The following is a 25459-nucleotide window of genomic DNA, read 5'->3' on the forward strand; positions in this document are numbered from 1 at the left end:
GAGAGGGTGTGTTGGTTTGTGGGGCGGGCCGCCCGACCGGTCCTCCGGCCGTTTCCAGTCAGTGAATGGAGCGCACCCAGGTGGAACAACAGGTAGCGAACGACGTCAATTTGAGGCGTCCCCTTTTTCTTTCCCCTTTTCTTCTTATTTGGAGCCGGAAGCGCTCTCGCTTCTATGAGGAACGTGCGACAAAAGAGCAGCAAAACAGTGGCAGCAACAATAGCAGGAACAACACCGCTCTTGTTGTGTCGCCGTTGTTGTTTATTAAGGGCTTTCCCCACTTCCACTTTCGCAAATTGGGACAATTTTGGAAGCCCAAAATCTGATTTGAGTGGACTTGGACGAGGACAAGTTATGTGCACGGTAAGACTTTGTGAAAACGCTAAAAGCGTGCTGCTCGTCTGGCTTTCTGCAAATGCATCAAGCTTCTTAATATACTTAAGGATGTGACATCTTGTTTTATGCGTGTGGTTGTGTGTGTGGGTGCATGTGTGTACGAGGATGTATTGATTCTCTTATTTTATTGGTAAGGTAATTTATTCATATTTTTTTTATCAGGACTTTCTTCCCAGATGTTTTAATCGGATGGATGGATGGATGATTCAATTGATTTTTCTGTAGTTCTATTTCAAAGATATTGTATTTTTCTAACTATTAATTGTAATTATTTATATTTGTGCAGTTGTTGTTTTATTTATATAATTTCTCAATAAAAAAATATATTTTTTCGTAAATGTTTATACTTTTTACTACTTGGTATTTAGAATCTACATTGCTTAAAATTAGGATTTTATTTTTTATTTTATATTATTAAATGAAGCGACTTTGCTTTTAATTTAGTTATTTAGTTATATTTCCTCTGCTTTTTTAATATATTTTAAAATCATGCATCTTTTTAAATAATTTTATCTTACTTATGAATGAATTTTAGATACATTTTATTTTGAATGTATATTTTGCTTCTAAAATTATTTTTAGATTTTTATATTTTAAATATCTTTTCAATTTAGCATTTGCTATGCAATATTTCAAAAATATATTTAAATAATGTTTATGCATTTTTATTTTGTATGTATAAAAAAATGTTCCCAACCAATGCAGCTGACTGTCTTGTGTTTTCATGTGGTTGCATAATGCAAGACGAAGCAGCAGCAATAGTATTATCTTGCCTTTGCCTGTGCGCTATTAGCGCCTCCAGCCTATTCTTATGTAATTTGCTGGTCATAGTCTTCCACTAAAAATAAAGAGTGGAGTGTGATGTTTGCGGGAGGTTTTCCAACATGATTCAAAACAAAGTGACTAGTGTCCTCAACAGAGCTTCCACAGTTAACTTGAAAAAGTAACAGAGTTACTTTACTAATTACTTGCTTGAAAAAAGTCATTTGGTTACTTTACTGATGACTTCCTTTTAAAAGTAAGTTAGATTACAAGTTGCTTTCATAGTTACATTCAGCTGATACCGAAAACACAGCAAACATAAAAGTCCTTTTTTTCCCCTTTTTTTTTCAATTTGACATGAGGTTATTGAAGCTAGATAACACTCCATTGAAAGCAAAGAGTGTGCAACAAACCTTAACTTTTTTTTTTTACTTGACACAAACTTGAAATAGTGACTATTTTCAGCGTCAAAACGTGAATCTTTGTTTATGTATTATGGTATGGATATGTAATGAGTCATCAACGCACTGACTGAATTTTATTTTTCATTGGCAACTAGTATGGTTGCATGCGCAATATGAGCGAGACAGAGGGACCATGGCTGATAAATATTGTACATACTTTTTTATTTAAGTATTAAATTATTATTATGACAATTATTTCACACTGCTCCAGCGTGGAGGCCTTTAACTCGATCTTCCTTTTATGTTGACAGGTGCTACTTTTTGCTACACTGACTTCACCTTCAAGTAGAAGTCGACATGCTCTGCATAGTAGCATTTTGTGATTCTACAAAAGTAAATGTAATTACATGACTGGAAAAAGCAACCCATTATTTTTGATGTTACTTGACAATATGCCTTTTTTTTTAAACTGACATCACTGGTCCTTGTGCGGTTGTGAAGTCATTTTTCGTTCTTCTTCTTGTGACAGCTGATTTGACATCGGTTCTCAAAAGAGTCGCCGGAAGGAGGTAATGGAGGTTCTTCGCAAGTCGACGGCGTTCGCCGCCGAGGTCCTGGAGGTGTTCGACCGATCCCTGAGCGACAAGCAGCTGGTGACGCAGGCCAAGGCCTTATGCCGGGACTTCATCCTGTCCCGACTCAACCAGAATGGGCTGACGTGGTCCAAAGGCGAGCTCAACTTGTCACCTTGCGGCACCGCCCTGGCCGAGGTCTCCTTTGTGCTCCTCTGCCTCGGTAAGTCCTTGCCACGCCCTGTGGTGCTCTCGCCTACAAATGTTGCAAATTGGCCATTGTGACGCATGCAAGAGCTTATCTCAGATGGAACGATAGAGAGTTTTACAATTTAGTTCCTCAAACGGTATTTTCCCAGTGCTTCAAGTAGAGGAGTTGGAATCCCGTGAAACGGAATAAAGAAAATGTGCTTCCTTGAAAATTGATGAGTGTATTCCCGTCATATTCAGACTTTAAACTCACAAATCAGCAACTTTTCATCTTTTATAACATTCAGACGTTTATCCATCCATCCATTTTCTGCTGCTTACTCAGAGTTGGGTCGCGGGAGCAAAAGCATTAGCAGGGAAGGCCAGACTTCCCTCTCCCCAGCCACTTCTTCCAGCTCGTCTCGGGGATCCCAAAAGGGTTCCCAGGCCAGGCGGGAGACATAGTCTCTCCAGTGTGTCTTGGGTCTTCCCCAGGAACTCCTGCCGGTGTAGCTTTGCAAATAGCCTGGCAAATAGTGGTCTCCGGGCCCAAGCCGCCAATATTCGTTTTCAATGAATAACAGGAATTGTCTCCCCCGTACGAAAACAAACAATAAAAAAGTATTGAAAAATATTGAAAAAAAAAATCAGCAAATTCGTGAAGCAACAGTTGCCGAATCACAACTATGCAAGAGTCAACTGTATCCCTTTTTTTTCTTCTCGCGATGAGGAATGTCCAGTACCACTTTTTTTTCAGACCGATACAGTAAAAATTTTCACTGGAGTACACATTTTCTCGTAATATTATGCTTTCTTTCTCAAATGTAACATTTTTATGAACAATTTAAAATGTTTGTCCAATTATTTCTTGGCAAGCATGCAACATTGGTGGCATGAATGCAATTTAAATTTTTAATTTTTGCAGCGAGCTGATGTTTTGTGCACGTTACCTAGGTGACGAGCTGGAGCGCATCCTTCCCAGCCTGTACAGGAACGTGGCCCGCCAACTCAACATTTCCGTTGCCATGGAGACCATGGTTTCTGACGCCTTCATCGGCGTCGCCACTGAGATCTTCTCCACAGGTACACCAGTGCGTCCTCGTCAACACCTGTGGATGGCAACTTTTGTTCCTGTCATATTATGACGTCATCTTGAAAATATACACTTTTTTTTTATCCACCCCCAAAAAAATTAAATTTCATTTTCATATTATGACTGCAGTCTTGAAAATGCGCATTTTTCTCTTGAAAATGTACACAAAATTATGCTACTTTAATTCTTGTTGCATTATGACTGGAATCTTGAAAAGACTTGACTTTTTACCAAGATAAATATTTTTTTTTCTTGCAAAAAAAAATTCTCTTGTAGTATGACTTAAATCTGGAAAATGTGTAACTTTTTACCACAAAAATATATATTAAAAAAACAACAACACAAATTTCTCATAATGTTATGTATGACTTTAATCTGGAAATGATTACCACCTTGCTTGTGATTCTTTTTATAGCCTTAATAAACATCTCCAAAATATACAGTGTAGTTACATAATAAACATTGGCTTGATCCATTAATAAATAAATAAATAAACAAACAAATAAATAAATAAAATAAAAAAAGTACTTGACAAAATTCTCCTGAACCCATCCAATGGTTAGAAAAATTGATGCATGCGTGTACGTGTGAGAGCGCACGTCTTGTCTTGACGCGTCAAGCCCAACCCATGTTGCGGACGCATTGAATGCCTTCTAGCACTGGCCTCAAAAATGCACTTTTTGTAAAGGCCGCACCCATGCAAGTGTAATCCACGTCACCTAATCTATGTCTGCGTGTTGAACAAAACACATATGAGATCAATACATGCAAAATTGTGGGGATTTTTGGAGGGAAATTTGCATGAAATGCCATACACTAGAGAAGACGTGTTGAAAGTCAAACGGGGGGAAAAAAAATCAATCTCGCTATGGGACCAAAGTTGGAATCTAATGAGAATAAATTCTGTATTCTGAAATAAAGGCTCTTTTTCTTTAGATTTGTTATAAAATTACAATACATTGAAAGAATAAAGTTGCAAATTATAAAGTTGTAGATATAGATATCATGTATATATATATATATATATATATATATATATAATAGATAAATAGCAAGTTGCATTTTCAACACCAACATTGTAATATTACAAGAAGAAAGTGAGAATTTTTTTTTCTTTTTTAAATGTATATTTTCAAGAAAGAAGTTATGATACTAGAAGAATAAAACCAGATATGTTTATCCAGAAAATAGGTGTAAAATATCAAAGGAAAAAGTTGCATTTTCAAGATTAGACATTTGTCTAGATTTAAAAAAAATGTCATAAAACATATATTTTTGAGAACAAAATTGTATGAGATTAATATTTCATATTTTTAAGACTGAAGTTGTAATATTATGACAATGAAGACAGATTATCTATTTATTTATTGTTTTATCTTTTCCGTGGATGAAGATGTATGTTTTCAAGAAACTAGTTATGCTTCTTTTTCTCGAAAAATATCCATCTTTAAAATGAAAATTCATAGCAAACTTTCAGATTAAACAACCCGACACTTTCAAGATTACAATTTTGAATTTTATTATTGTGAGAGTAAAAGTGTATCTTTATCGCATTGTTTTTTTTTAAATGACTTCAATCCAGTTGTCCATTTCTTTTTCTTTTCAGTGCACCGAAATCCTCCGATTCATCATAAAAACATTTTGTACTTGATTTTGGCATTGCATTTTTGTCACACCGAATCACCATTTTCAAACATTCAGTCATTGTCCAAGTAATAAAACCGCACTTGATTTTTTTTTTCCATATTTGATTTCGTGATCCAGTCAAAGTATGCCGGCTCCCTGTTGTGTTGACCTTGTCCGCTTGCCAGGAAAGTTTTCAAATACATCTGCGCTGCTTTTGCCTTTTTGGGAGGTGAGCACAGGGGATGTGCACATTTTGGGAGGGATGGCATTCCTCGAACAAACTTGTGAACTTCTGGGAGCCTTTGAGCTTTGGATAAAAATAGAAAAAGGGAAAAAAATAGAAACACACATACGCTTGATTTGTTCTAGGTACGTTTTATACCATTTTGTCTTGCTTGTCACGGGTTTGAGCTCCACAGAAGGATGAGAGTGTTCTCCGGTGTAGATCGATTTGTTTCACTCGATGCAAGCATATGAGCTACTTGAGTTACTGGGACCACAAGTAGTAGAGCAGGGGTGTCAAACTTATTTTTGCCGCGGGCCACATTGAAGTGACCGTTTTCCTTGGAGGGCCGTTATGACCGTGAAAGCATTTGAAGAAGTCAAGAATAATGGTTAATTCGACGATTGTTTAAGTTACTGTCATGAGGGGTTTGGGAATAAGAAAATGCTTACAATATTTATTACATATGAGAAGTTGAACTTTTGGTCCAGATTTTAGCGTTCATGGTAGAAGTTGACATGCTTGATTTGTTTTCGCGGGCCACATAAAATGATGTGGCGGGCCAGATCCGGCCCCCGGGGCCCTGAGTTTGACACCATGCAGTAGACGGTACAGGTCAGGGCCGAGGGTCATTTGGAGATGAGGTTTAAAAAAAAAAAAAAAAACAAGTTCAAATATGCTGCGAATGAAAGTTTAAAACAATCAAATATTCTTTTATTTTATCTTACAATAAGGCATTGGAAAATGAGTGAAAGGGGGAGGGTTGTGCAAAATATTGAGAAAAATGAGTAAAAAGAGATACACTGTAGTTCACTTATTTGAGACAAAAATCAATGCAACATGACTCTTGCGAATTTCATCTATAACTGCTTCAAACAACAAAGTGTATGCAGAAAAAGTGGTTACGATTGCACGACTGTCTGTGTCTTGTGTGTTGTGTTGTATTATTTTGTCATTTTATGTCAACTCTTCTGCTGACGGCGGCGCGGGCACCCGCAGCGGCTCCTTTCTCTCCTGTGGTTGAGAGGAAAGAAATTTTATCTGTGCTGTATGTTGCACATAGAGCACATTTGACAATAAAGTCGACTTGAATTTGAACTTGAATAAGGAAGTACACCATATTCCAAATGTTTCCTGCCTGCGGCCGTTGCCCCGTGGCTATCTCCTTTCCGCCCGGTTGGCTTTATCCCCGACAATCTCGTCTCTATTCTCGGCCGTCTTCTGTGAGCCCTTGACACTTTCTGTGGACTCTTATCTCGTTTAAGCTCGCCTTGGGCTCGGCCTCAGGGCACCGTTGTGGGTCAGCGTCACGAGCTGATGATGCAAGCACGCTCTGTAGAAGGAGGTTAATGTGATTATGTACTGTCGTCTCTGTGGATCCTAACAAGAAGCAGCCAACTGCATGTAGAAATGATTTTCAGCAGGACTGTGTTCACTTTCTTTGGGTAAATATTGGAATCGACTCCATTTTTTTTCAATGACGTGTTTTGCTCAAGACAGTTTAAGAGCGAGCTCTTATCAGCTTCAATGTGTGGCCACGTTGTATAGTATGATTAACAGAACAAAGTCCAATGTAGATAATGTTTTTTTTTTTTTTTTAACTCAAACAAACCGATTTAACCGTGTGGCGAACGAGACGGTCATTGGACACTCGATTAAGTACACCATTACAATTTAATATCCAGATGCCAGGAGGGAAAACAAAATACGCCTATAAAAATGATCATGCTAATTAGAATCTATGAAAATAAAATATGTATTTTCCTGCAGGTTACTGAGTCTTTCGAAAAGCGTGTGTGTGATGCCTGCATGAATCATAAATTGATCAATTCTCAACATTCAAGTTAATTGCGTTATTTCGGTGTGTTTTTATCTAGTATACACTTCTACACAGGCTTGCGTCATCTTTGTCCATTTAGCATAATGCTAACAAACAATGCAAAACACCATAGACAGGCTAACAAATAGCATCTAGGCGACAGTGCTTTAAGCTACAGATATTTGAATACAAACTGTGCAGTACACATTTTATAACAATACTCAAAGGCAATTTTTTTCATTTATTGATTTCTCTTATTCTTGTATTTATATTTATGCTTACGTTCTGCATTTTAAATAAACACAAAGTTTTCCGCCTAGCTTCATGCTAACAAACCGCAATAGAAGGGGCTGCAGTGTTATATCCCTTTAAGCAACAGATATTTAGTCACAAATTGTGCAGTTAGCACATGTAGGAAGTTAATCTAACAATATCGACAGGCATGTTTTCCTTATCATCTGCAAAGAACTACTAATTTTACTGGAGCTTACTGGGTGCGTGTCTCCATGTGTAGCCATACTGTATTTCCGGCGGCATACGTGTGCACACCAGAAGGAGCAGCACACTCTCCAGCGAACTGAAGCAAAAAAAAAAAAAAAAAAAAACCCCAATCACCACCCTGTTGAAATTTTGCGGCGTCATTGCAATTTGTATGAAGTACATTATGATAGAGTGCTAAACACAGATTGTGAGACGGAAGTAACACTAAGGTGTGTTTTTGGCGCTGCAGGCATCACATGGGGCAAAGTGGTATCCATGTACGCGGTGGCCGGCGCCTTGGCTGTGGACTGCGTGAAGCAAGGACATGCCAGCATGGTTCACGTCATCGTGGACAGTCTGGGCCAGTTCGTCCGCAAGTATCTGGCACAGTGGCTCAAGAGACGCGGAGGATGGGTGAGTCGCCGCCTTTTGACTTCCGCACTGTTACGAGTTTATTTCTCCAAATATTAGTGATATTTTGATAATCCGCGCACATTGCTGAGGTTGATAATAAACCAAAAATACAATGACAACATCTCATATTAGAACAATAAATGGCTTTATTTAAGTGTACATTTGCCTTGAACTAACATGAAATGTGTTGATGAATTAAATGAAGTACATTTTCTTCTTCTACTCTATATGTAAGACAAATGTACTTCAAATGATGTTATACGCGAACCATAATTGCACTTGATCCAAATATTGAAAGCCAAACGAAATGTAACAAAATAATTGTTGTGCTGGTATGAACAGCAGCAATCATCGGTGCATAGAATAAGAAAACGGTGACACACTCCGATTTAGACATGCCCAGACATCCCTTTTTTTTTCTTTCAGACAGAGTAAAAGTACTTGCGTTTGAGTACACGGCGATGCCAAGTGGGGATATTTCATAATGTCTTTGTTTCTCGCAGTTGTGAGGCAAATGTGTTTGACTTCAATCAAATATTGTTCTTGTGAATGGCACAAGTTTCACTCAACTATCACACTTTTTCGAGAAATACCTTACTGACATTGCATGTTCCAACTGCACATTTCTTCTAAATGTAGCCTGTAACGTTTGAGGCATTTGAGTTATTAAACAGAATTGTGGCAGGACAACTGAAGTGATGGAGTGTTAAATATCAGCTCCAGAATTGCTTTAATGAGCCATTGACAGTCGGACGTTTGCGTGTACTTAGACTTTTATGGTTATTCTTTGAGATTATACGGGTAGGATGATCATATGGATACTAGCTGCAAGGGATGAATCATGCTGGTGAAGTAGTATCGGCGTTGTAGTATTAGAGCATTTTTATGACGATGGGACCCTCCCATTTCGGCTTCTTGCATTTAGAATGATCAAATCTGAAATACAAAATAGAACTTTTCCGAAAGGTTCTCTCCGATTCCTCCTGCAGCTGGAACTGACCAACTGCGTGGTGAAAAAGGACCTCTTCCCCGAACACCGCTGGCTGTCCTCCGCCCTGGATTCCCTGCGATACTTCCTCACGTCCATGTACGTTTACATCATGAAGGAAGGGTGACCACCTGCCGGAATCCTCGATCCCACCGTACGACACAAAAAGACACTCTCGGGGACCCGTTATAATTCTTGTGTCGAGCCTGCTGGGCTGAGCTCGGACTGCTGCTGGGTGGCCATGGATGAATGTTTGCTCAGCGTGGTTCTCTTTTGTCACCAGGGATTGGGCTTTATCCAGAGTCTAGTCGCAAGATGGTGCAGGTGAGATGGGATGGGGGCGGGGAGGGGGGCTGAGGGGGACAATTGCAATATTACAACTCCCCGCTTCGGTCAATGCAAACAGTTTGGGTCCTTTTTGATCAAAAGTGCGGATTTCACATTCACTACCAACGCTGGGTTGCTTATTTTCGGAGGACTTCACACAGGCACACGCGTTCATGGTGTTTTCCTTGACTTTTAAACATGTACATAGATTATTTATGATTTTATTTTCGTAACAATGAAAGCCATTGCAGTATAAAGTATAACCGGGTGCAGAAGAATCTCTGATTCTTGATTGTGTGACATGCTTGGTGTTTATTTTTTATATTTTGGCTCTTTAAATAATATTAATTTATGTGCGAGAATGTATTTGTTATTCTGCAATAAATGACAAAATCTTGCAACTATTGCTTATTTATTTATTCAGACAAAAGAAAACCTTGAGAGGATTATGGCTTCACTGATGCTAAAACAACAAAACCAAGACTGACAAATGGCTTTTGATAGCAAAATAAACTATTTACAGATATACTGCTAAGAAACTCACTGTGTGAAATGTCGACTCGCCGCATGGCTCAAGTTGAATGTCAATGGCTATTTTTCAAACGGCGTTCGCCTTTGACTCCACAAACCGCATCATATTTCCTCAAAATTGAGACCCACGACCGGCAATGGCACTCACTGTTAACACCATGCATACACACACACTTAGTTTGCGTATAACATGCCAAAACTTGTCCAACTTCTAACATGTTTGCATTCCTCTCCTTTATCATTGATGTGACAAGCCCAGATTCACCCCCTCATCTTCATCAACACAAAAGCTGTGCTGAACTCATTCCAAAGTGATACAACGGCACCATCAACAGGCATCTTCCAGTTATTACAGTGGTTTACAAACCTGAATTTGCTGCTACAGAGAAACATACAAACACCTGCCGGTAGTCATAAAATGTACCATATACTGGACATTTATCATTGCTACTTTTGCTCTAACATCGTTTCCTCGAAAGATGGAACACAAACCACATGGTTAAAAAAAAAAAATCTGAGCAGGACTTCTGCTGAATCATTTTGCTTCAAGACGAGCGGATGTAAGTGATGCGCAAGTGTTCCATCAGTGGCTGGGTGTCTGTTGCCATGGAAACCCTCTGCTCCAGTTTCCCGTCCGCGCGGAGCTGAAACACTCGTGAAATCTGTTAAAAACAGTAAAAACAGAGACCACTGTTTGAACAATGCAAAAGAGGAAACTATGAGAATGCGATGGACCGGTTTAGTACCTCCTTTACGTGAGGCTCCTTGGCGAAGGAGATTCTGGCGATGGCATGACTGCGCAGGTTCAACTGCTGGCCTGTAAGCTCACCCTCCTCAATTTCCACCAGACCTACCCAGAACCCATTTTTCCCCAATTTAAATTTATTGTAAAACAAACACATTTTATGTATTTAACCAAGCCACTTAATGCTACCTTATGAAAGTCTGCTAGTCTAATGCTAAGATATAACAGGACACGTCGTAGACGATGGTACTCATAAGACTGTTAATTTATAATTGAATGCAAACGGTATCAACAGATGCATATTATACTCCCAGGCATATATTCTTTGTCCTCTGTGAAAATCAATGTTCAGTTAAAACTCCGTCTTCCACCAGGAGTGTCGAAAACTATCACCCGGAGGCTATTTGTGGCCTGCCATCAATTTTTTGGTGGCCAGCGTCATATAGTAAAAATGAAAAAAAAAAAAAAGATACATTCCATAAGGCTTGTTAAAAAGAATAAAAGTGGATGTGAACAGAATGAGAAGGGAGGATGTCGCAAAAATATGTGCCACTCTACTAAAACATTTATTTATATACTGTAGCACTTTTATAGATATGCAAAGATACCAAAAAAATTGTATTGTCTAAAATAACACAATGTCTCTTCAAGACACTGTGGTGGATAATTTCATTTTAAAAGTAAAGATAGTTTCTTCCACTTTCTGCTGTCTGTCAACGTCCAATTTATGAACATTACCCCCCAAATCTTAAATGCCAAACTCTTTCACCTTTACATGGCTGTTGTGTAGCAGTTTTTTTAAACATTTCTAGAAAAACATTAAAAAGTATTCATCGCTTGCTTGATTAATTTTCATGCGTTTTAATAAATTAAATAATTTCAAAGCCGCCCTGGCATTCTTTCGTTTTTCTGTACGCGGGCGTCAAACTAAAACGTTTGGACACCCGTCTGTTGTCTGTCCTACGCCATCAAATCTTGGTGTACTTTTTCAACTGTATTATATCGCCCTCTAGTGGCCAAGAAGCGCATTCTGGTCACATCATAACAAATGCAGCATACCTGAGTTCTGCGCCACAATAAAAGCCACTTTATTGGTTCCCGGCTGCATCCGGATGAAGCCACACTCTCGGTGCAGAGGCTTCTTAGAGTCGGCGTGGAAGGCATTGAACCTAAAAACCACAAGAGGAGGAGAAACGAGAGGACTAAGTCAGCGGTTGAGTGGTTCCACCTCATAATTGACCTGGCGTGAAAGAACCGACGAGAAGTTGACAACGGGTTGCCCGACGTGGCTGAACTGAAGCGTCTCGAAGTAGCGGAATGGTTTGATGGTGGGAAAGCAGCCCTCCCCTGGTTCGTCAGACTGCCAGGTTCCCAGAAGCCAGTCCAGAGGCAGGATGGTGGGGTTCATCTCAGCTAAATATAACCAATGCAACAAAACAAAAAACAGGCAGGGGAAAATACATTGTTACAGGTAAAATCCACTTATTAGGAATGGGCGCTCAATCATTTTTTTATTTTCTATTTCAAGTGTATTTGTTAGAACTTCTGAAGAATTGACTTCTGACTCAGAAGTCAATTCTTTTGGGTCACATACTGGACTGCCGTGCAACAAATGTTTGATTCTAGTTTTCTGTCAACAAACAAGTCAGTAAAGTATTTCTTGGACTACCCACCCCTCGCCCCACCCTCCCCCAAAAGGCAAAACAGCCTTTTATTCGCATTACTAATTGAAGTAAAAAAGTAAATAATACATCTAGTAAAATGACCAGGGATTCCACCCTCCGTCTACAAAAATGAGCACTTAATTTGTGAATTAAAAGAAAATAAGAGTTCGCTCTCCAGCGACTAAATGTAAAGCTCCTCTTCTCCAGCAGATGGCAGCGCCCGGACAACCACGAGCATTCCATCTTGGCGAAGAAGAATTGTGCACAGATTACGCTGACCTAACAAACTAGGTGACTCTTCTAATTTCACGGTGTAATTTGCAAGTCCCCCCCCCCCCTTGAAAACGAGGCTAAATGACGCCGAACACATTTTTTAAAAAGCTCTCGTATCTGTCATGTGTGTTAGATAAACTTAAATTTGCGTCATGCGGGACGATACTTGAAATGCTGGGATATTCTATGGAGCTGATTTCTTCCTAAGCGCCAACACTGGTTGTAATTTAACGACTAAAACAACGAATGTAAAGTCACATTTCAACCGTTTGATACCCTTTAATCACCTGCACAATGCTTCATAAATCAGGAACCACTGCACAGTCAAATTGTGACCACTCGACTGCATTTTTATTTCATATTGCATTTATAATAAAGAGTTAAATGTCCTACCTGGTTGATGTGCAGGACAAGCCATTATTTTAATACGTGAAAGTCAGTTAAGAATGACTAAAGCTAGAGATCGCAAACAAATTCGACAGCGTCTATTCCGCTGTCCTCACCAGCATTTGATACGCCAGGGCATTGTGGGAAATGTAGTTTGGACTGTATAGTTTTTCATTGATCCTTTTTAATGGAAGGTTAAATTGACATGGCAACACAAAGAGCCTGAAAACTTATTGAACCACAAAATACACTACAAGGGTGTAGCCAAGAGAATCACAACAAAATGAAAAGAACAAGCAATACAATTTAATGGAACAAATTTTAGTTGTAAATGTATGTCAGTGCTTCTGATGTGTTTGGGGTGAAAATAGACGTTTGGTCTTTCTATGAAAATTAGGGAAGCATTTTCTGCTTCAATAATTTATTGCTTTTTACTACACAACAATGCCACAAATTGACAAATCAATCCACATTTATTGACAGCTATCAGTGCATTATGCATAGACCATGTGGTGTCTGTTTGCCACTCATTTCAAAAGTACTACTCAAAACAGAAAATAAATCCAAGCCTTAAGTTTTTGCAACCCATTTTTTTGTTTTTTTTTTAAGCCTTGCTCTTTTTACAGTTTTTCAGCGCATCTGCCAAGGCGTGCAGCGCCATGTCGGCGTTACTCTTCTCACAGTTGTATCCCATCAGTCCAATCCGCATCACCTAATGAAAAGGAAAGTAGCAAACATGGCATTATGGGCCTGTAACAAGATCAATAGTGGAGCAGGATCATTCAGAAAACGGTTGAAGCATTGCAGTGGCTCTCACATACAACAGCAGGTTGTCATTAATCCATTTGAGTATTTCATTAGACTCATAACGTAAATACCTATGTCATCTTTACTCAGTGTCACAGTGTACAGATTTCAACTTTGCCTCATAGGCTAGCTGACTCGCGATAACATCTACATTTTTCCGTCTTGCGTTTCGTCGGTCAGAGCAAAACTGTCTCAGAGAAACTAGCAAAACGCATATGTAGCTATTTGCACATATTGAGCATTTTATTTTTTTAAGACAAATTGACTTGGTCTCAAAGAAACTTAAAAATCAAATTTCTTTTGGAATTTTGCCACTCCCGACGCTAGCTAGCTTGTCAGTTGGGTCAGTCCTCAATGGAGGCTCAGGTACCGAATGAGAGTCCCGCCCCTGCTTTGAACACAGTAAAATGTTTCCTTCATGCCAGCAGATGCTCACCATGCCGACGGAGGGGCCCAGGCCTCCGGTCATCTCCATTCGGTGATTCTTCATCATATACATCAATAACTTCCTCCAGTCGTAGCCGTCGGGGATGGCGATGGTTGTCACGGAGGGAAGTCTCAAATCCTGCAGAGCATTCCACAAAATCAACACTGAGGAAACACACACAGGTGATAAACAATCCCACAAAAAGTCCCATTTTCTCTTCAATTCCTCTTATTGAATGCGGTATCTTTCTTTACTTATGTTGTCTGCCTCACCTTGTCTGAAATGAAAAGTTTGAGACCCAAGTCTTCAAGTCCTCGATACAGGTAGGCTGCCACCTCCTTGTGTTTCCTCCAGGACTCCTCCAGACCCTAGAGGGCAACAAAGAGAAATCAATGACACCATTGATGACAGGATTCCCTCAACCTCAACTTAGTTCATACAGTGTATTTCAAAAGAATTTCCAATGTAAATAATGGAAATTGAATTGATATTCTCACCATTCTAAAACCTTTGCATAGCATTTTCCTCTTGTAAGACAAAGATTCAGGTATCAAATTACAGTTTCAAACTAGGGTTGGAAATTCAAGTGGATAGCCAGTGGTTTCAAGTTACAGGTGAAGTTTTAAATTAGGGTTTGCAGTCAGGATTTGGATTTGAAATTCAGATTTCAGTATCAAATTATGCTTTCGAATTAGGGTTGGGGGCTAAAAGCAGCCACATTTAAAGAAGGATGAGGATTCCTAATTAAATATACCCCTCGGTTTATGACGGTGGTTTTGTTCCTATTGTGTAATTGAAATGCTTTGTTTTTAACTACAGTTAGGTTTTAATATTCTGGTTTTAAGACAAGGAACAGTTCAGCTCAATCTTGTTTTGTTTTCTGATTGTCACTCCTATCAGTTTCTTTAGCAGGTAAAATGCATTCTCTATTGGCTTTAAGTCTGGAGATAGACTTGGCCTGGCAGTTCACCGCTGCTACTTTCAGCTGTTTTTGTGGGGGGTATGGTTGATGTTGGACTAGTCCTGTATTCGTTTTTTGGTTTACCTTCTCAGCCAGAATAGCCAAACTCTCTCTCAAGGCGAAGAAACCCGACACTGGACCAGTGTGATGGTACCTAAAAAGAAATAAATACAACAATCCTGTAAACTCAATTAGATACATTTGTAGCCTAATGTCCAATTGTACTTGAATAAGTGTTTCAGTACATCAATCTTTGTGGATCTGCATTTGTATGTTCGTTCAATCCAAAAAACGATCTTACATTCGGTCCTGTTTGCCATCACACCCCCAATAGTTGGACAAGTGTTCCATATCAAAGAGGTACGAGACTGGTTTCGTTTTCCTGTTGAACATCTTGTGGCTGTGCACAGTTGAAAATGGAGACAATAGTGAGTTTACTTGCATTCCACTAGCGACGGTGTTTGGTGGATGTCTTGTGCTAAGTCCTTCCTTACCACGCTCTGTCATTAAAAGAGACGGGAGCCGTGCCAGGCGGTGCGTTCAGGGCCTTCTGAGAACCCGTGTACAAGATGTCAATGTCTACCCGCATCACAAGGCAAAAAGGAGTGTTATTTTAGCAAAAGGGTAGCTCAGATTTTGGCGCAATTCTTGATCAGTCTTTATCTCATACTTTGCTGATCCATAAAAATGGGCGCCGCCCCGAGTGATGCAACGGTGTCCACCAGGAAGAGGCAGCCGTGTCTAAAAAGAGACCACGGATCAGATTAAATAAATCAAGGTTACCCAAATTAATTTGCGTAATGTGACAGGTGCACTAGGGGGCGCACTTTCTGCAGATGTCTCCAATGCCGTCGATTGGGTGGCACAGACCGGCAGATGACTCTCCATGTGTTAGGAAGAACAGCACCGGCTTGTGTTTCTCGATAGCCTGCAAACATGTGGCGGATGTCGGTTTATTCCATGAGATTTGTTATTTTGGTCGGGGGCGGGGGTACACAGTGGTGCTTTGAGATACGAGAGACCCGGTTCAACTCTGCTAACTTCACAACAAGCAGCAGTTTGCTAGATGGTCGACAATTTTTCAAAGAAGCAGTTTTTGCCACTCAAAATTTTGCTGTCAAACAAAACAAAGATAATTGTGTGTTGAAACAAGCACATAGCTTTGTCTGTTTTGCTTAATGCTAACAAACAATGCAAAATGCCATAGTTGGGCTAACGAGTAGCATTATGCCACGTTGTATTCGACGGGAGAATTTAGTTTTATGTACTTGTGATTTGTTTTAATCAAGTTGTTGCTTTACTAAAAGTGTTAAATCGATCACAGCTACTGTGTTTGGTATACGGATGACCTCCATTTTGATAAATCACGTGATGTTTACATTAATCTATGCATATCCCATGGCTGGAACATGGCTGATCTGATTAAGGGAGTGGAGCATGGAAACGGCAGATCGGAAAATGTCTGTCACATGTAAACAGGTGACCAGAGGTCTTCATTAAAAATGATTTCAATTAGAATGACAGAAAGGTCTCTGTGTAAACCTGGCTAATTATGAGTAGCATCAATTGTTGAATTTTTCTATTTGCGGTTGGGCTTGGTCCTTATCCATGGCGTATTGTGGGACCCCAATTGTATTCTTTATCCTCTGTGAAGAACGACTATTTGGCTTTCTGAGGAGTAACCCTTCTCCATGTCCCCTTGTCTGTAAGCGAATCCAAATTATACTGCCCCCGTGTGGCCAAGATGCAAAAATGTGGCAAAACGCTATTCCATTTTTTACATTAATTCCTTTCTTTACATACCACACATTCATGGCATTTACATCCATTTCGATTGGGAAAGGTGATTTGAGTCTTTTGAGATCACAAATGTGATCACAGAAGAAATTAAAATCCTATCTCAGAGCACCACTGCAGTGGACAAAATGTTGACTTTCACGCGATCATTCTTACCTGTTCGATCTCTTTATTGCTGAAGTAATTCCCTGGTGTTTTCTCAAGTTTATGTACATTTGCGCCTACGAATTAAAAAAAAAATAAAACACACAATTCAGTGACTAAGCCAAGCTACTGTATGTGCCACATTTCTTAGTGTGAAACTGTCGTGTAGAGAAGTCAGAGTGTAATGACACGTGCCCATTCGCTCTGCAATTTCCGCAACGCGCTCCCCCCAAATCCCATTGATAGCGATGAGCACGCTCTCCCCGGGCTCCACCGCGTTGAATACGGCGCACTCCATTGCAGCGTGGCCCGAGCCGCTCATGGATAGCGTCATGTTGTTCTCGGTCTGAAAGGCGTACCGGATCCCCTTCTTTATGTCGTTCATGATCTAACAGAAGAACAAACATGAAAACAACACGGTAAGAAATTTACACTCCCAATGTGCACACTCACAAAACATGGTTAATTCAAGGCTCCCTCTAGTGGTACATGAAATAATCGCCACCTAAGTGCAGTTCAGTTGCATTTAACTTGGTTCCATTTTTCTTTCCCGTTCAGTTGTTTTACATTTTGAGTACTGTACGTTACATTTGCATTTAATCTTGCTCTGTTTTTTTTTTTTTTTTACTTTATTGGACTTCATGTACAATACATTCTGTATTTTAAGTGGTGTTTATGTTAATAATGTCACAACAATAATAAATAGCTGCTACTTTTTGCGCAAAACCTAATTACAGTTTTTGGTGAACACTTGGTGGCTACTGCATTGTAATGTTGGCCATTTTGGTAGCACTTGGAGAGCTCAGTATTTTTTTTAGATGGTTCTTGCTGTAAAAAGTGTGAGAACAACTCCTTATGTCAGTAATCCGTGTCCGTAGATCCAGATCCAAACAACAATCCATTAGAAGTGAAATGACAAAGCACAAGTCCATAGAAATTTAGTCACAAAGAGCAAGCCCTCCCTTTTTAAAAGTTGGGTTAAAAAGTGCCAAACAAATGCATTACCTCATACATTTCTGGATGCAGGTGACCGATTATGGGCTTGGCCCCTGCAGCGAGGACACGCGGGGGGACGTTGGAGGGTCCCGGTCCGAACAAGTAGCGCAGAGGCACCTCGAGTGGCCGCAGCATGCACGCCGGTGGGGGGATGGTGACGGACGACGCGGAGCGGTGGTCCAGGCGCTGCGCGAGCGGAACGTCTAGGGCCGCGGCCGCCGCCTGCTGGGCCAGGAGCCCGCTCCTCCGGCTGAACAGAGTCCGCTGCATCATGGCTGTTGTGTCCTGGGAAGCCTGGAAACCAGGGTAAGACTGACGCTGAGCTCTGAGCCCCGTGCGCGTTTTGACTTAAATGTTTTGAAAGACAACAGGTCTTTGACCTATTGGGCATGGGGCGGTGTGCGTCACTGGATGGAGGGGTTTAGAGTGGAGGGCACTTACACGGGGATATTGACATGTATTTGTTGCACTTTTGATAGACAGCACTGTGTACACATATAGGCCGTCTGCTTTGACTTATTTTACTCTAGTCTCACATTTATCAGCATTTTTTTTACTGCGCATAGTCAGGAAAATACCCAAAAAGTACAAAGTGAACAAAACTAACACGTTTTGCTCTGACATCCTAGACTTGAGCAGTATCAGGAACTTCAATCTTAAATCTACAGATGGAAACCTGATTAATGTTATATTGGCTAAAATATGCATCGGTGCATCTCAATAATGTGAAAAGGAAACTTTGATTCGCTCCTCTTTCATCTATAACTGTTTCAAACAACAAAGTGTATGCAGAAAAAGTGGTTAAGATTGCACGACTGTCTGTGTCTTATGTGTTGCGTTGTATTATTTTGTCATTTTATGTGAACTGTTCTTTGGATGGCGGCGCGGGCACCCGCAGCGGCTCCTCTTGTTGTCTGGTTGAGAGGGAAGAAATTTCATCTGTGTTGTATGTTGCACATACAGCAAATTTGACAATAAAGTTGTACTTGACTTGACTTGAAAAGGGATGGGCCGATGGGCTGCATGGTCCATGACTATGCTCTAAGTGGCCCTTGCTTCATTAAAATAAATAAATAAATAAATTTAAAAAAATCAAGTCCTTTATAAATAAGTGTGTGCGCACGCGCGTGCAATAAGAATCGGTATTTGGAATGATATGCAGGAAAAATGTAGATCTCCCATAAAAACATTTTGACTGAGTTGATTTCAGTGAGAAAAAAATGTACAAAAACATTTCTTGCACTGGATGTTTGTTTCTTTTTCAGCAGTTTTGTGCTGTTCTTAATGGTCAGCTAGGAAATGGAAGGCACTCAAAAAAAGAAATAACTTAACGATTCACCTCACAGTGCAGCAGCAGCAGCTTAGAACTGGTTAGGGTTAGCTTGCAGCTCCTGTTTTTTTTTTTTTTTTTGTTGCTACGTATTAGTTCTTCCACAGAGTGACATTGGCTTTGGGGGAGAGGAGGCTCCTCTCTGGTTAACCAATCAGCGGATATCCAAGCACTCAACACACACACAAACCCACACGCGTGCACACCGGCACACTGATTATCAGCACGTTCAAAACAATTGCTACGTTTTACTGTACGTCCACGTCCGCCTTCAAAATGTTACACAATTCACGTTTAAACCCGATAGTTAAGTTTGAATGCACTTTGTGTTGGAGATGATTTTATTTCACAACGTGAAGCGGAAGCCAGACGGAAAAAAAACATTACATTCAATTATTTATTTATTTATCTATTGAAATTAAAAAAAAATCACATTTTCTCGCAGCAATTGAATCCACGCAAATACTTCTTCATCCTGCCGTTATGTCATGCGTTGCAGGCTGTGTCCTTATCTGCGTCTGGCTTGGTAAATAATTAGACCTTTGGTAAATAAGTGGGGCCCGTTGTTACCCTATAGCGTTCTGGCCTTTGCACTAGACGCAAGACTTGAAATGTGGCCAAGCAGAGCAGGAAGGATGAGTACGCAACATGTAAATAACCGCATGCCAGCTATTGAATTCTGCCCGCTGTCATCACTTGATCCAGTTTACTGAGTCTATGTTTTTGTTTTTGGAGCCCTTTGGCTGAAAACATGTGATGTGTGAGTCCCACACTTGCGCTGGAAAGGGCACATGAGGGGAAGTTGCTGTCATTTGTTTATGCTTCAATCTTGTTGTTTTGATTTGAAAAGGATCTTGATAACAGGATGAGCTGATAGCAAAGAACACAACAACTCCCCTGTTCGAGGTTGAAAGACTTTAATGGCTTAATGGCCTGTTGACAGAATCTGTAAGAGTCCACACGAATGAAACAAAAACAGGTTAGATGAGATAATGCCGGCATGTATTCTTTATGTAGTCTCTGATCCACTGGTAAAAGGACACTTTCATCCTCTCCTCTTTCATCTATAACTGCTTCAGACAACAAAGTGTATGCAGGAAAGTGGTGAAGATTGCACGACTGTCTGTGTCCTATGTGTTGTGTTGTGTTATTTTTGTTATTTTGACTTCAAGATGGCGCCGCGTGAGTGGCTGCCTTTCCAGCAGCTCCTATATTTTGTTGTTCTACTTCTTCCATTCATAACTTTGCTGCTGTGAATTGGGAATTTCTCCATTGCGAGACTAATAAAGGTTTTCTTATCTTATCTTATCTTTATCCTCTGCAATAAACAACTAATATGACCACAGCTTACTGAGAAGCTGTCTCCATGTACACTTAAGATATGTCTATATTCTTGTCACCACAGGTGACCACCAGAATGAGCACCATTTGTAAACTTTGTCTTTACGCTCAACATTTTTTTTAAAAATACAATATTCCTCAGAACAGGTTTAATTATCCCAAAATGTCTGAAAAGAAAAAGAAAACGCAATAAATATTTTATTTAACTCAATTGCTCACCATTTCAATTCATATCTTTAGTTAATTACACTTATTAAGGCATTATGCCTAACAGGTAGATAAATTAGTTGTGTCCTCAATAGCAATAGGATGAACAATATGCCAAATAATGAATGGCCTGTGTTGTGTATTTCTGTCCAGTGCCCCCCCCCCCCACCCCCAGCTTATGCCTGCTCTGATGTTGTGAAACCCTACAAAGATTAAATAAATCGTATTTCAACACAAAAGGAACACAATGTAACCCTTCAAATGTGCTGCTTCAACATAAGTTGGCGCTCATCTAAAGTGGCTGGCATCTGTCAGAAACATTGACAAGGCTTGATGAGAAATTTTCTTTTTGGGAGTCCATATAAATAGGTTTTAAAATGTTCCAGCTTAGTTTGTACTTTTCGTTTGATTGCTTCACAACATGACAACTGTATGTCGACTATGTTTGCAATGAATGCTTTTTTTTAATCATTCCACTTGTTTTTTGAACCAGTATTGCCCATGACGCTAAAATAAACACAGTGGTTTAAGTGGACAGTATTGTATCAGTCTTACAAAATAAAATTATATATATGTATGTATAGTGGGTGAGTGTATGTTTATAGATGCATATAGTGTAAATGTATTCATTTATGTATTCATTTGCCTGTTCTTATTGTTCACAGCTACATTTTGCCATTTTTAAAATTCCGTTTCTATATACTCAGAATGTTTCTGAAGGCAACACGATATTTTCGATAGATAAATAGATAGATACTGGTTTCGTTTATATTTATTGTAGCTGCTGTATAATGGCTGGTGCTGATGCTGATGCGACGTCATCACATGAGACGGTTTTTTATTTTTTTTGCCCCGGTTTTTGCCTGAGAGGCGAGTTGACGGAGCATCCTCTTTATCCTCTCCCCCTCCCTTGCAGTTTTTTTATTTTTTTTGCCCCGGTTTTTGCCTGGGAGGCGAGTTAACGGAGCATCCTCTTTATCCTCTCCCCCTCCCTTGCCTCCCTCTTTCCTCGCCGTCACCCATTCTCGTCTAAATTGACACTCTACGCAGCCAGGCTCCCACCCCTCCATCCATCCATCCATCCGGCCAACATTCCCTCCTTTCCCCGGGCCGAGTGCAGTAGGGAAGGGAGGCTGCAAGCGAACCGAACGCGCGGAGGACGTCGGAGAGACCAAAATAGGAACGGGCGAATCCTTGTGCTGATTCTCGCGCGGCGCCATCGAGGTAAGAATTCATTTATGCTGTGTTTGAGTCATATTATCGGCGTGTACTCCTAAACGCATCTCACTTCGGTGGTGGTATGGCGGCGGGGGTTGTTCAGGGAGGCCTGGTTTGGATGTGACGACGTCAAAACGGTTTGCTGCGTCAGAGCATCCAGAAGGACAAGAAAAGACATAAATCCATTTTATGCAATACGCGCGCCGCCTGCACTTCAGTTGTTGACATGGATTTATCATTGTCAACGCTACCCAAACGCGTTCGTGCTGACGCAGTGTACAGATGGGAAGATTTGGTTTGTGTTTACGCGGCCTGTTTTTGAGGTGCGGCAAGATGGAGGAGGCAGTGCATCCAGCTCGCAGCCCAGTCTGAAAAAATACAATGAAAATGTCGCCTCGCTCGCTCGATGCTTCACAGATAACGGGCTACACTTAGTAATGGCACAATTTTTTAAATTTAGAAAATCGTGGAACTGAATGCTTTATCCGGGTCCTTGGTTGAAGTCCCCGTTTATTTTTTTTTTAAGTCAATCGAGGCAAACCCAGTCAAGATTTGTTAATGTTCATGTTTATCCCCATTTTAAAATGTGAATTTGAGAAAATTCTCGTTTCTTGAGCAACATAAAGGCCTTAAATCCTAACGGAAGATGGCTGATTATCTAACAAGTGAATCAGCCAACAGCTGTAATTACTCCAATTAAGAAAATTAACATTTACTGTAGTTTACGCTTTCAACGACTTTAATATTCACATCTTTGTGATGAAATACGTCTCGACTGCATTCTCTTCGGCTGACACTGATCGCGGTGCTACTACTGCTCAGAACGTCAGACTCTTGCTGTTATCACCTTAGCACATTCAGTGTCACCGTGAAACAAAGTTGAAACATTTTGTACTTTTATTGACAACTGTCTTGCCTTCCTCTCCGCTCCACTGGGATAAATTATCATTTCATTTATCATTTTTCACAGCAACATGTATTGCGACCCTCTTTCTGAAATAAGTCTGCATATGTACAGTGGCAAGATGGAATAGTCCATTGCATGAGAGGGGAGGTGAAGTCCTTAAAATGCTCAAATTAGGTCGATTGTCAACTTGTTTGTACCCCATTTAAGTGTTTACATAAATTTCATTGGCTCCAGAATCAATTTGATGGGATTTGCTAACATTTTAGCCATTTTGATACTAACAACGGCTCACTTGGAGCAAATCTGATCAGATTTGGTACCTGTTCTGAAAAGTCTTTAATTAGATAATCCAAAAAACGAAGGCCTTGCTTATCCCTAAAATGACACTCCATCCTTAAATCTAAGGTCTTAAAAATGCAGTAGTGACACAAACATTCTGGAGAAGAATCAGAAATTATTCCCACTTCTTTAAAAAAAAGTTTAAAAAAATGGCCAATTTTCTTTGACAGGCTTAAGCCTTAAATATTGCTTAAACGGCATCGTTGAATCTGAAGATACACTCATCACCAGATGGAGGCTCTTCAAAATGTCCCTGCAAATAAAAAGGGATGACTGGATCACAGACTGTTGAATTTCCACACAAATGCCAACGCATCCATTGGATGATTGATGAAAGAAATAATAATTGCCGTCTTTTTTTTTTTCCTATTCATCACTTTCCAAATCTCTCTCTTTGTCTACCCGTGCAGGTGTCCAGGGCGTGTGCGTTTAGTCACACAGCTTTTCAGCACTGCCGCCCACTCCCACAGCCATCAGTAACATGGCCGGGGCGTCGGTAAAAGTGGCGGTGAGGGTGCGGCCCTTCAACTCCAGGGAGATGGCAAAGGACAGCAAATGCATCATTCAGATGTCAGGAAACACCACAAGTAAGTTGGACTCTTTGACTCATGATTTATTGCTAACAACCTGACATCAGGGGCAGAGCTTTCGCATGGATGGAGTTATCCTACATCCCTTGATCCTCTGCCACATTTCATTTCTATTAACTATACATTTAAAGAACAACTATACAATTGGTCCGAATGCAAACTCCCAAAGAATCTGTCTTTGGCAAAGCATGTTTTAATCTTACACTCAGCGTCAATCAAAATCGGCATGGCTGAGAAGTCATTGTTTATCATACCATCCACAGTCATGGTTTCACGAAATAAAACTCAAACATATCCCAATTCATGTCACACTAGTAGCTGCGTCGAAATCCATTGACTGCTAATGTAATAGTTGGCCTGTTGTTTATTTACTATTAGTTTGTTTTCCTCTCAAAACTGCCTCGTCTCTCGCTGCTCCTTGCTGGGCGTCTGCCTGTCTGAAACGCACATGCCAAGTAGTAATAATCCGGGTCATCGGTGATGTAAACAGAATTACTCAGCATGCCTAATACTGAGCAGGAAGTAATAATAATACAAATAATCTTGATACCACCTTTAAAACTCATTCACTCCCAAAGATGTATTTAGACGTCTTTTCAGATGCCACACATTTAATCCCAGCTCCTCATTTTATATTGACTGTACTTGAACAGGGTCTGAAAATGGCCTTTTCAATGGTTCATTTGACTGCGTGAAAATGGCCTTTTCAGACCCTTTCAGACCCTTTTCAAGTACAGTCAATATAAAATGAGGAGCTGGGATTAAATATGTGGCGTCTGAAAAGACATCTAAATACGTCTTTGGGAGTGAATGAGTTAAAAACACGTGTTTACAAAGTGCTTGAACAGACCAGCCCGAACAGTCACCCGTTTCGCTTTGAATCAGTCACTCTTCACTCAGCTCCTCTCCCTGAAACGTTCACTCAACACAGTTTTACTGATCGACATGAAATCGCGTCTCAAAGTGAAACAAGACGACTGCCATTTTGCATTTGGAGCAGCCATTTTGCGCTCCGTCGCACCTCCCCGGAAGAGAACTTGGGGAGGATCACATGCGCCATGCTGGCATCATCGAGGGAAACAGACAAAAGCTGCAGTCAGGACAGAGTGAGCGTCGAAGATCTTTTCTGTCATCACACCATCGTCGGGGATCTACAAGGCCACGTTGTTGTAGTTCGGGACCAGGGTCAGCCGATACTGGAGGGGTTGCGGTAGGGGGCGGCGTTTCCGTGCCGTTGTGCCTGCCGCTGTTGTATGGTGACCTGGTTTCAGCCAGAGATGTGAATATTTATCACTTTGATTTGTGTTCTTAGGTTTTCTTATATTTCCCAGTTTTCCCATCATCTTTTCCAGTAACATCATTTTAGAAATAGGAACAGTGAGCAACAGTAGGATGAGTTTGTGTTTAGCTTCTTATAGGGGAGGACGCCATGTAAAGTACCAAACATTTCATCGGGTGCTGCGTTAAATTCTAGTCTCATGAAAAATGTATTTTGCTTGTGA

General features: G+C 40.3%; 4 protein-coding genes across 6 annotated transcripts in view; 2 read left to right on the top strand and 2 right to left on the bottom strand.

Annotated features, from left to right (window-relative positions):
* On the top strand, positions 1 to 9553 carry LOC109529488 (bcl-2-related ovarian killer protein-like). 3 transcript variants are annotated; one of them, XM_019892867.1, is made up of 6 exons: positions 100 to 363; positions 2092 to 2357; positions 3278 to 3406; positions 7815 to 7978; positions 8968 to 9065; positions 9250 to 9553. In XM_019892867.1, the coding sequence occupies exons 2-6, from the start codon at positions 2135 to 2137 to the stop codon at positions 9272 to 9274; spliced, it is 639 nt and encodes a 212-aa protein (XP_019748426.1). In that variant the 5' UTR covers positions 100 to 363; positions 2092 to 2134; the 3' UTR covers positions 9275 to 9553. The 3 variants fall into 3 exon arrangements, with proteins under 3 accessions (XP_019748425.1, XP_019748426.1, XP_019748424.1); XM_019892866.1 differs by lacking the exon at positions 100 to 363 and adding an exon at positions 1 to 92 and having other exon boundaries at positions 8968 to 9553; XM_019892865.1 differs by having other exon boundaries at positions 8968 to 9553.
* Positions 9554 to 9784: 231 nt separating this feature from the next.
* thap4 (THAP domain containing 4) lies at positions 9785 to 13186 on the bottom strand. The gene is made up of 5 exons (XM_019892868.1): positions 12900 to 13186; positions 11829 to 11982; positions 11629 to 11738; positions 10571 to 10674; positions 9785 to 10486 (listed from the first exon to the last, which is right to left on the bottom strand). Exons 1-5 carry the CDS (start codon positions 12922 to 12924, stop codon positions 10370 to 10372), a joined length of 510 nt encoding a protein of 169 aa, XP_019748427.1. The 5' UTR covers positions 12925 to 13186; the 3' UTR covers positions 9785 to 10369.
* A 164-nt stretch (positions 13187 to 13350) lies between these two features.
* Positions 13351 to 18386, bottom strand: agxtb (alanine--glyoxylate and serine--pyruvate aminotransferase b). Its single transcript, XM_019892863.1, has 11 exons — positions 18035 to 18386; positions 17225 to 17417; positions 17042 to 17106; positions 15916 to 16016; positions 15759 to 15829; positions 15583 to 15667; positions 15390 to 15488; positions 15173 to 15242; positions 14400 to 14495; positions 14137 to 14265; positions 13351 to 13605 (listed from the first exon to the last, which is right to left on the bottom strand). Exons 1-11 carry the CDS (start codon positions 18296 to 18298, stop codon positions 13498 to 13500), a joined length of 1281 nt encoding a protein of 426 aa, XP_019748422.1. The 5' UTR covers positions 18299 to 18386; the 3' UTR covers positions 13351 to 13497.
* A 3464-nt stretch (positions 18387 to 21850) lies between these two features.
* LOC109529464 (kinesin-like protein KIF1A) overlaps positions 21851 to 25459 on the top strand; it is a 42621-nt gene continuing 39012 nt past the window's right edge. The window contains exons 1-2 of the mRNA XM_019892836.1: positions 21851 to 22127; positions 23778 to 23954. Coding sequence (XP_019748395.1) covers positions 23849 to 23954 — 106 coding nt within the window. The 5' untranslated portion in view covers positions 21851 to 22127; positions 23778 to 23848. The remainder of the gene's footprint in view (positions 22128 to 23777; positions 23955 to 25459) is intronic.

This window comes from Hippocampus comes, unplaced genomic scaffold (genome assembly GCF_001891065.2).
Source record: "Hippocampus comes isolate QL1 unplaced genomic scaffold, H_comes_QL1_v1.1 scaffold255, whole genome shotgun sequence".
Classification (NCBI taxonomy): Eukaryota; Metazoa; Chordata; class Actinopteri; order Syngnathiformes; family Syngnathidae; genus Hippocampus; species Hippocampus comes.

Bases quoted from the DNA above. Each gene is read 5' to 3' on its own strand.
- LOC109529488 (XM_019892866.1), top strand. From the start codon at position 2,135: ATGGAGGTTCTTCGCAAGTCGACGGCGTTCGCCGCCGAGGTCCTGGAG. The intron at 3,407-7,814 runs GTACACCAGTGC...TTGGCGCTGCAG, and splicing joins CACTGAGATCTTCTCCACAG to GCATCACATGGGGCAAAGTG. The intron at 7,979-8,967 runs GTGAGTCGCCGC...TTCCTCCTGCAG, and splicing joins TCAAGAGACGCGGAGGATGG to CTGGAACTGACCAACTGCGT.
- thap4 (XM_019892868.1), bottom strand. From the start codon at position 12,924: ATGGCTTGTCCTGCACATCAACCAG. The intron at 11,983-12,899 runs GTAGGACATTTA...GGTTATATTTAG, and splicing joins TTGTCCTGCACATCAACCAG to CTGAGATGAACCCCACCATC. The intron at 11,739-11,828 runs GTCGGTTCTTTC...TGTGGTTTTTAG, and splicing joins CAACCCGTTGTCAACTTCTC to GTTCAATGCCTTCCACGCCG.
- agxtb (XM_019892863.1), bottom strand. From the start codon at position 18,298: ATGATGCAGCGGACTCTGTTCAGCCGGAGGAGCGGGCTCCTGGCCCAG. The intron at 16,017-17,041 runs GTAAGAATGATC...ACATGTTTGCAG, and splicing joins GCAATAAAGAGATCGAACAG to GCTATCGAGAAACACAAGCC. The intron at 14,496-15,172 runs GTAAACCAAAAA...GTTGCCCTCTAG, and splicing joins TGGCTATTCTGGCTGAGAAG to GGTCTGGAGGAGTCCTGGAG.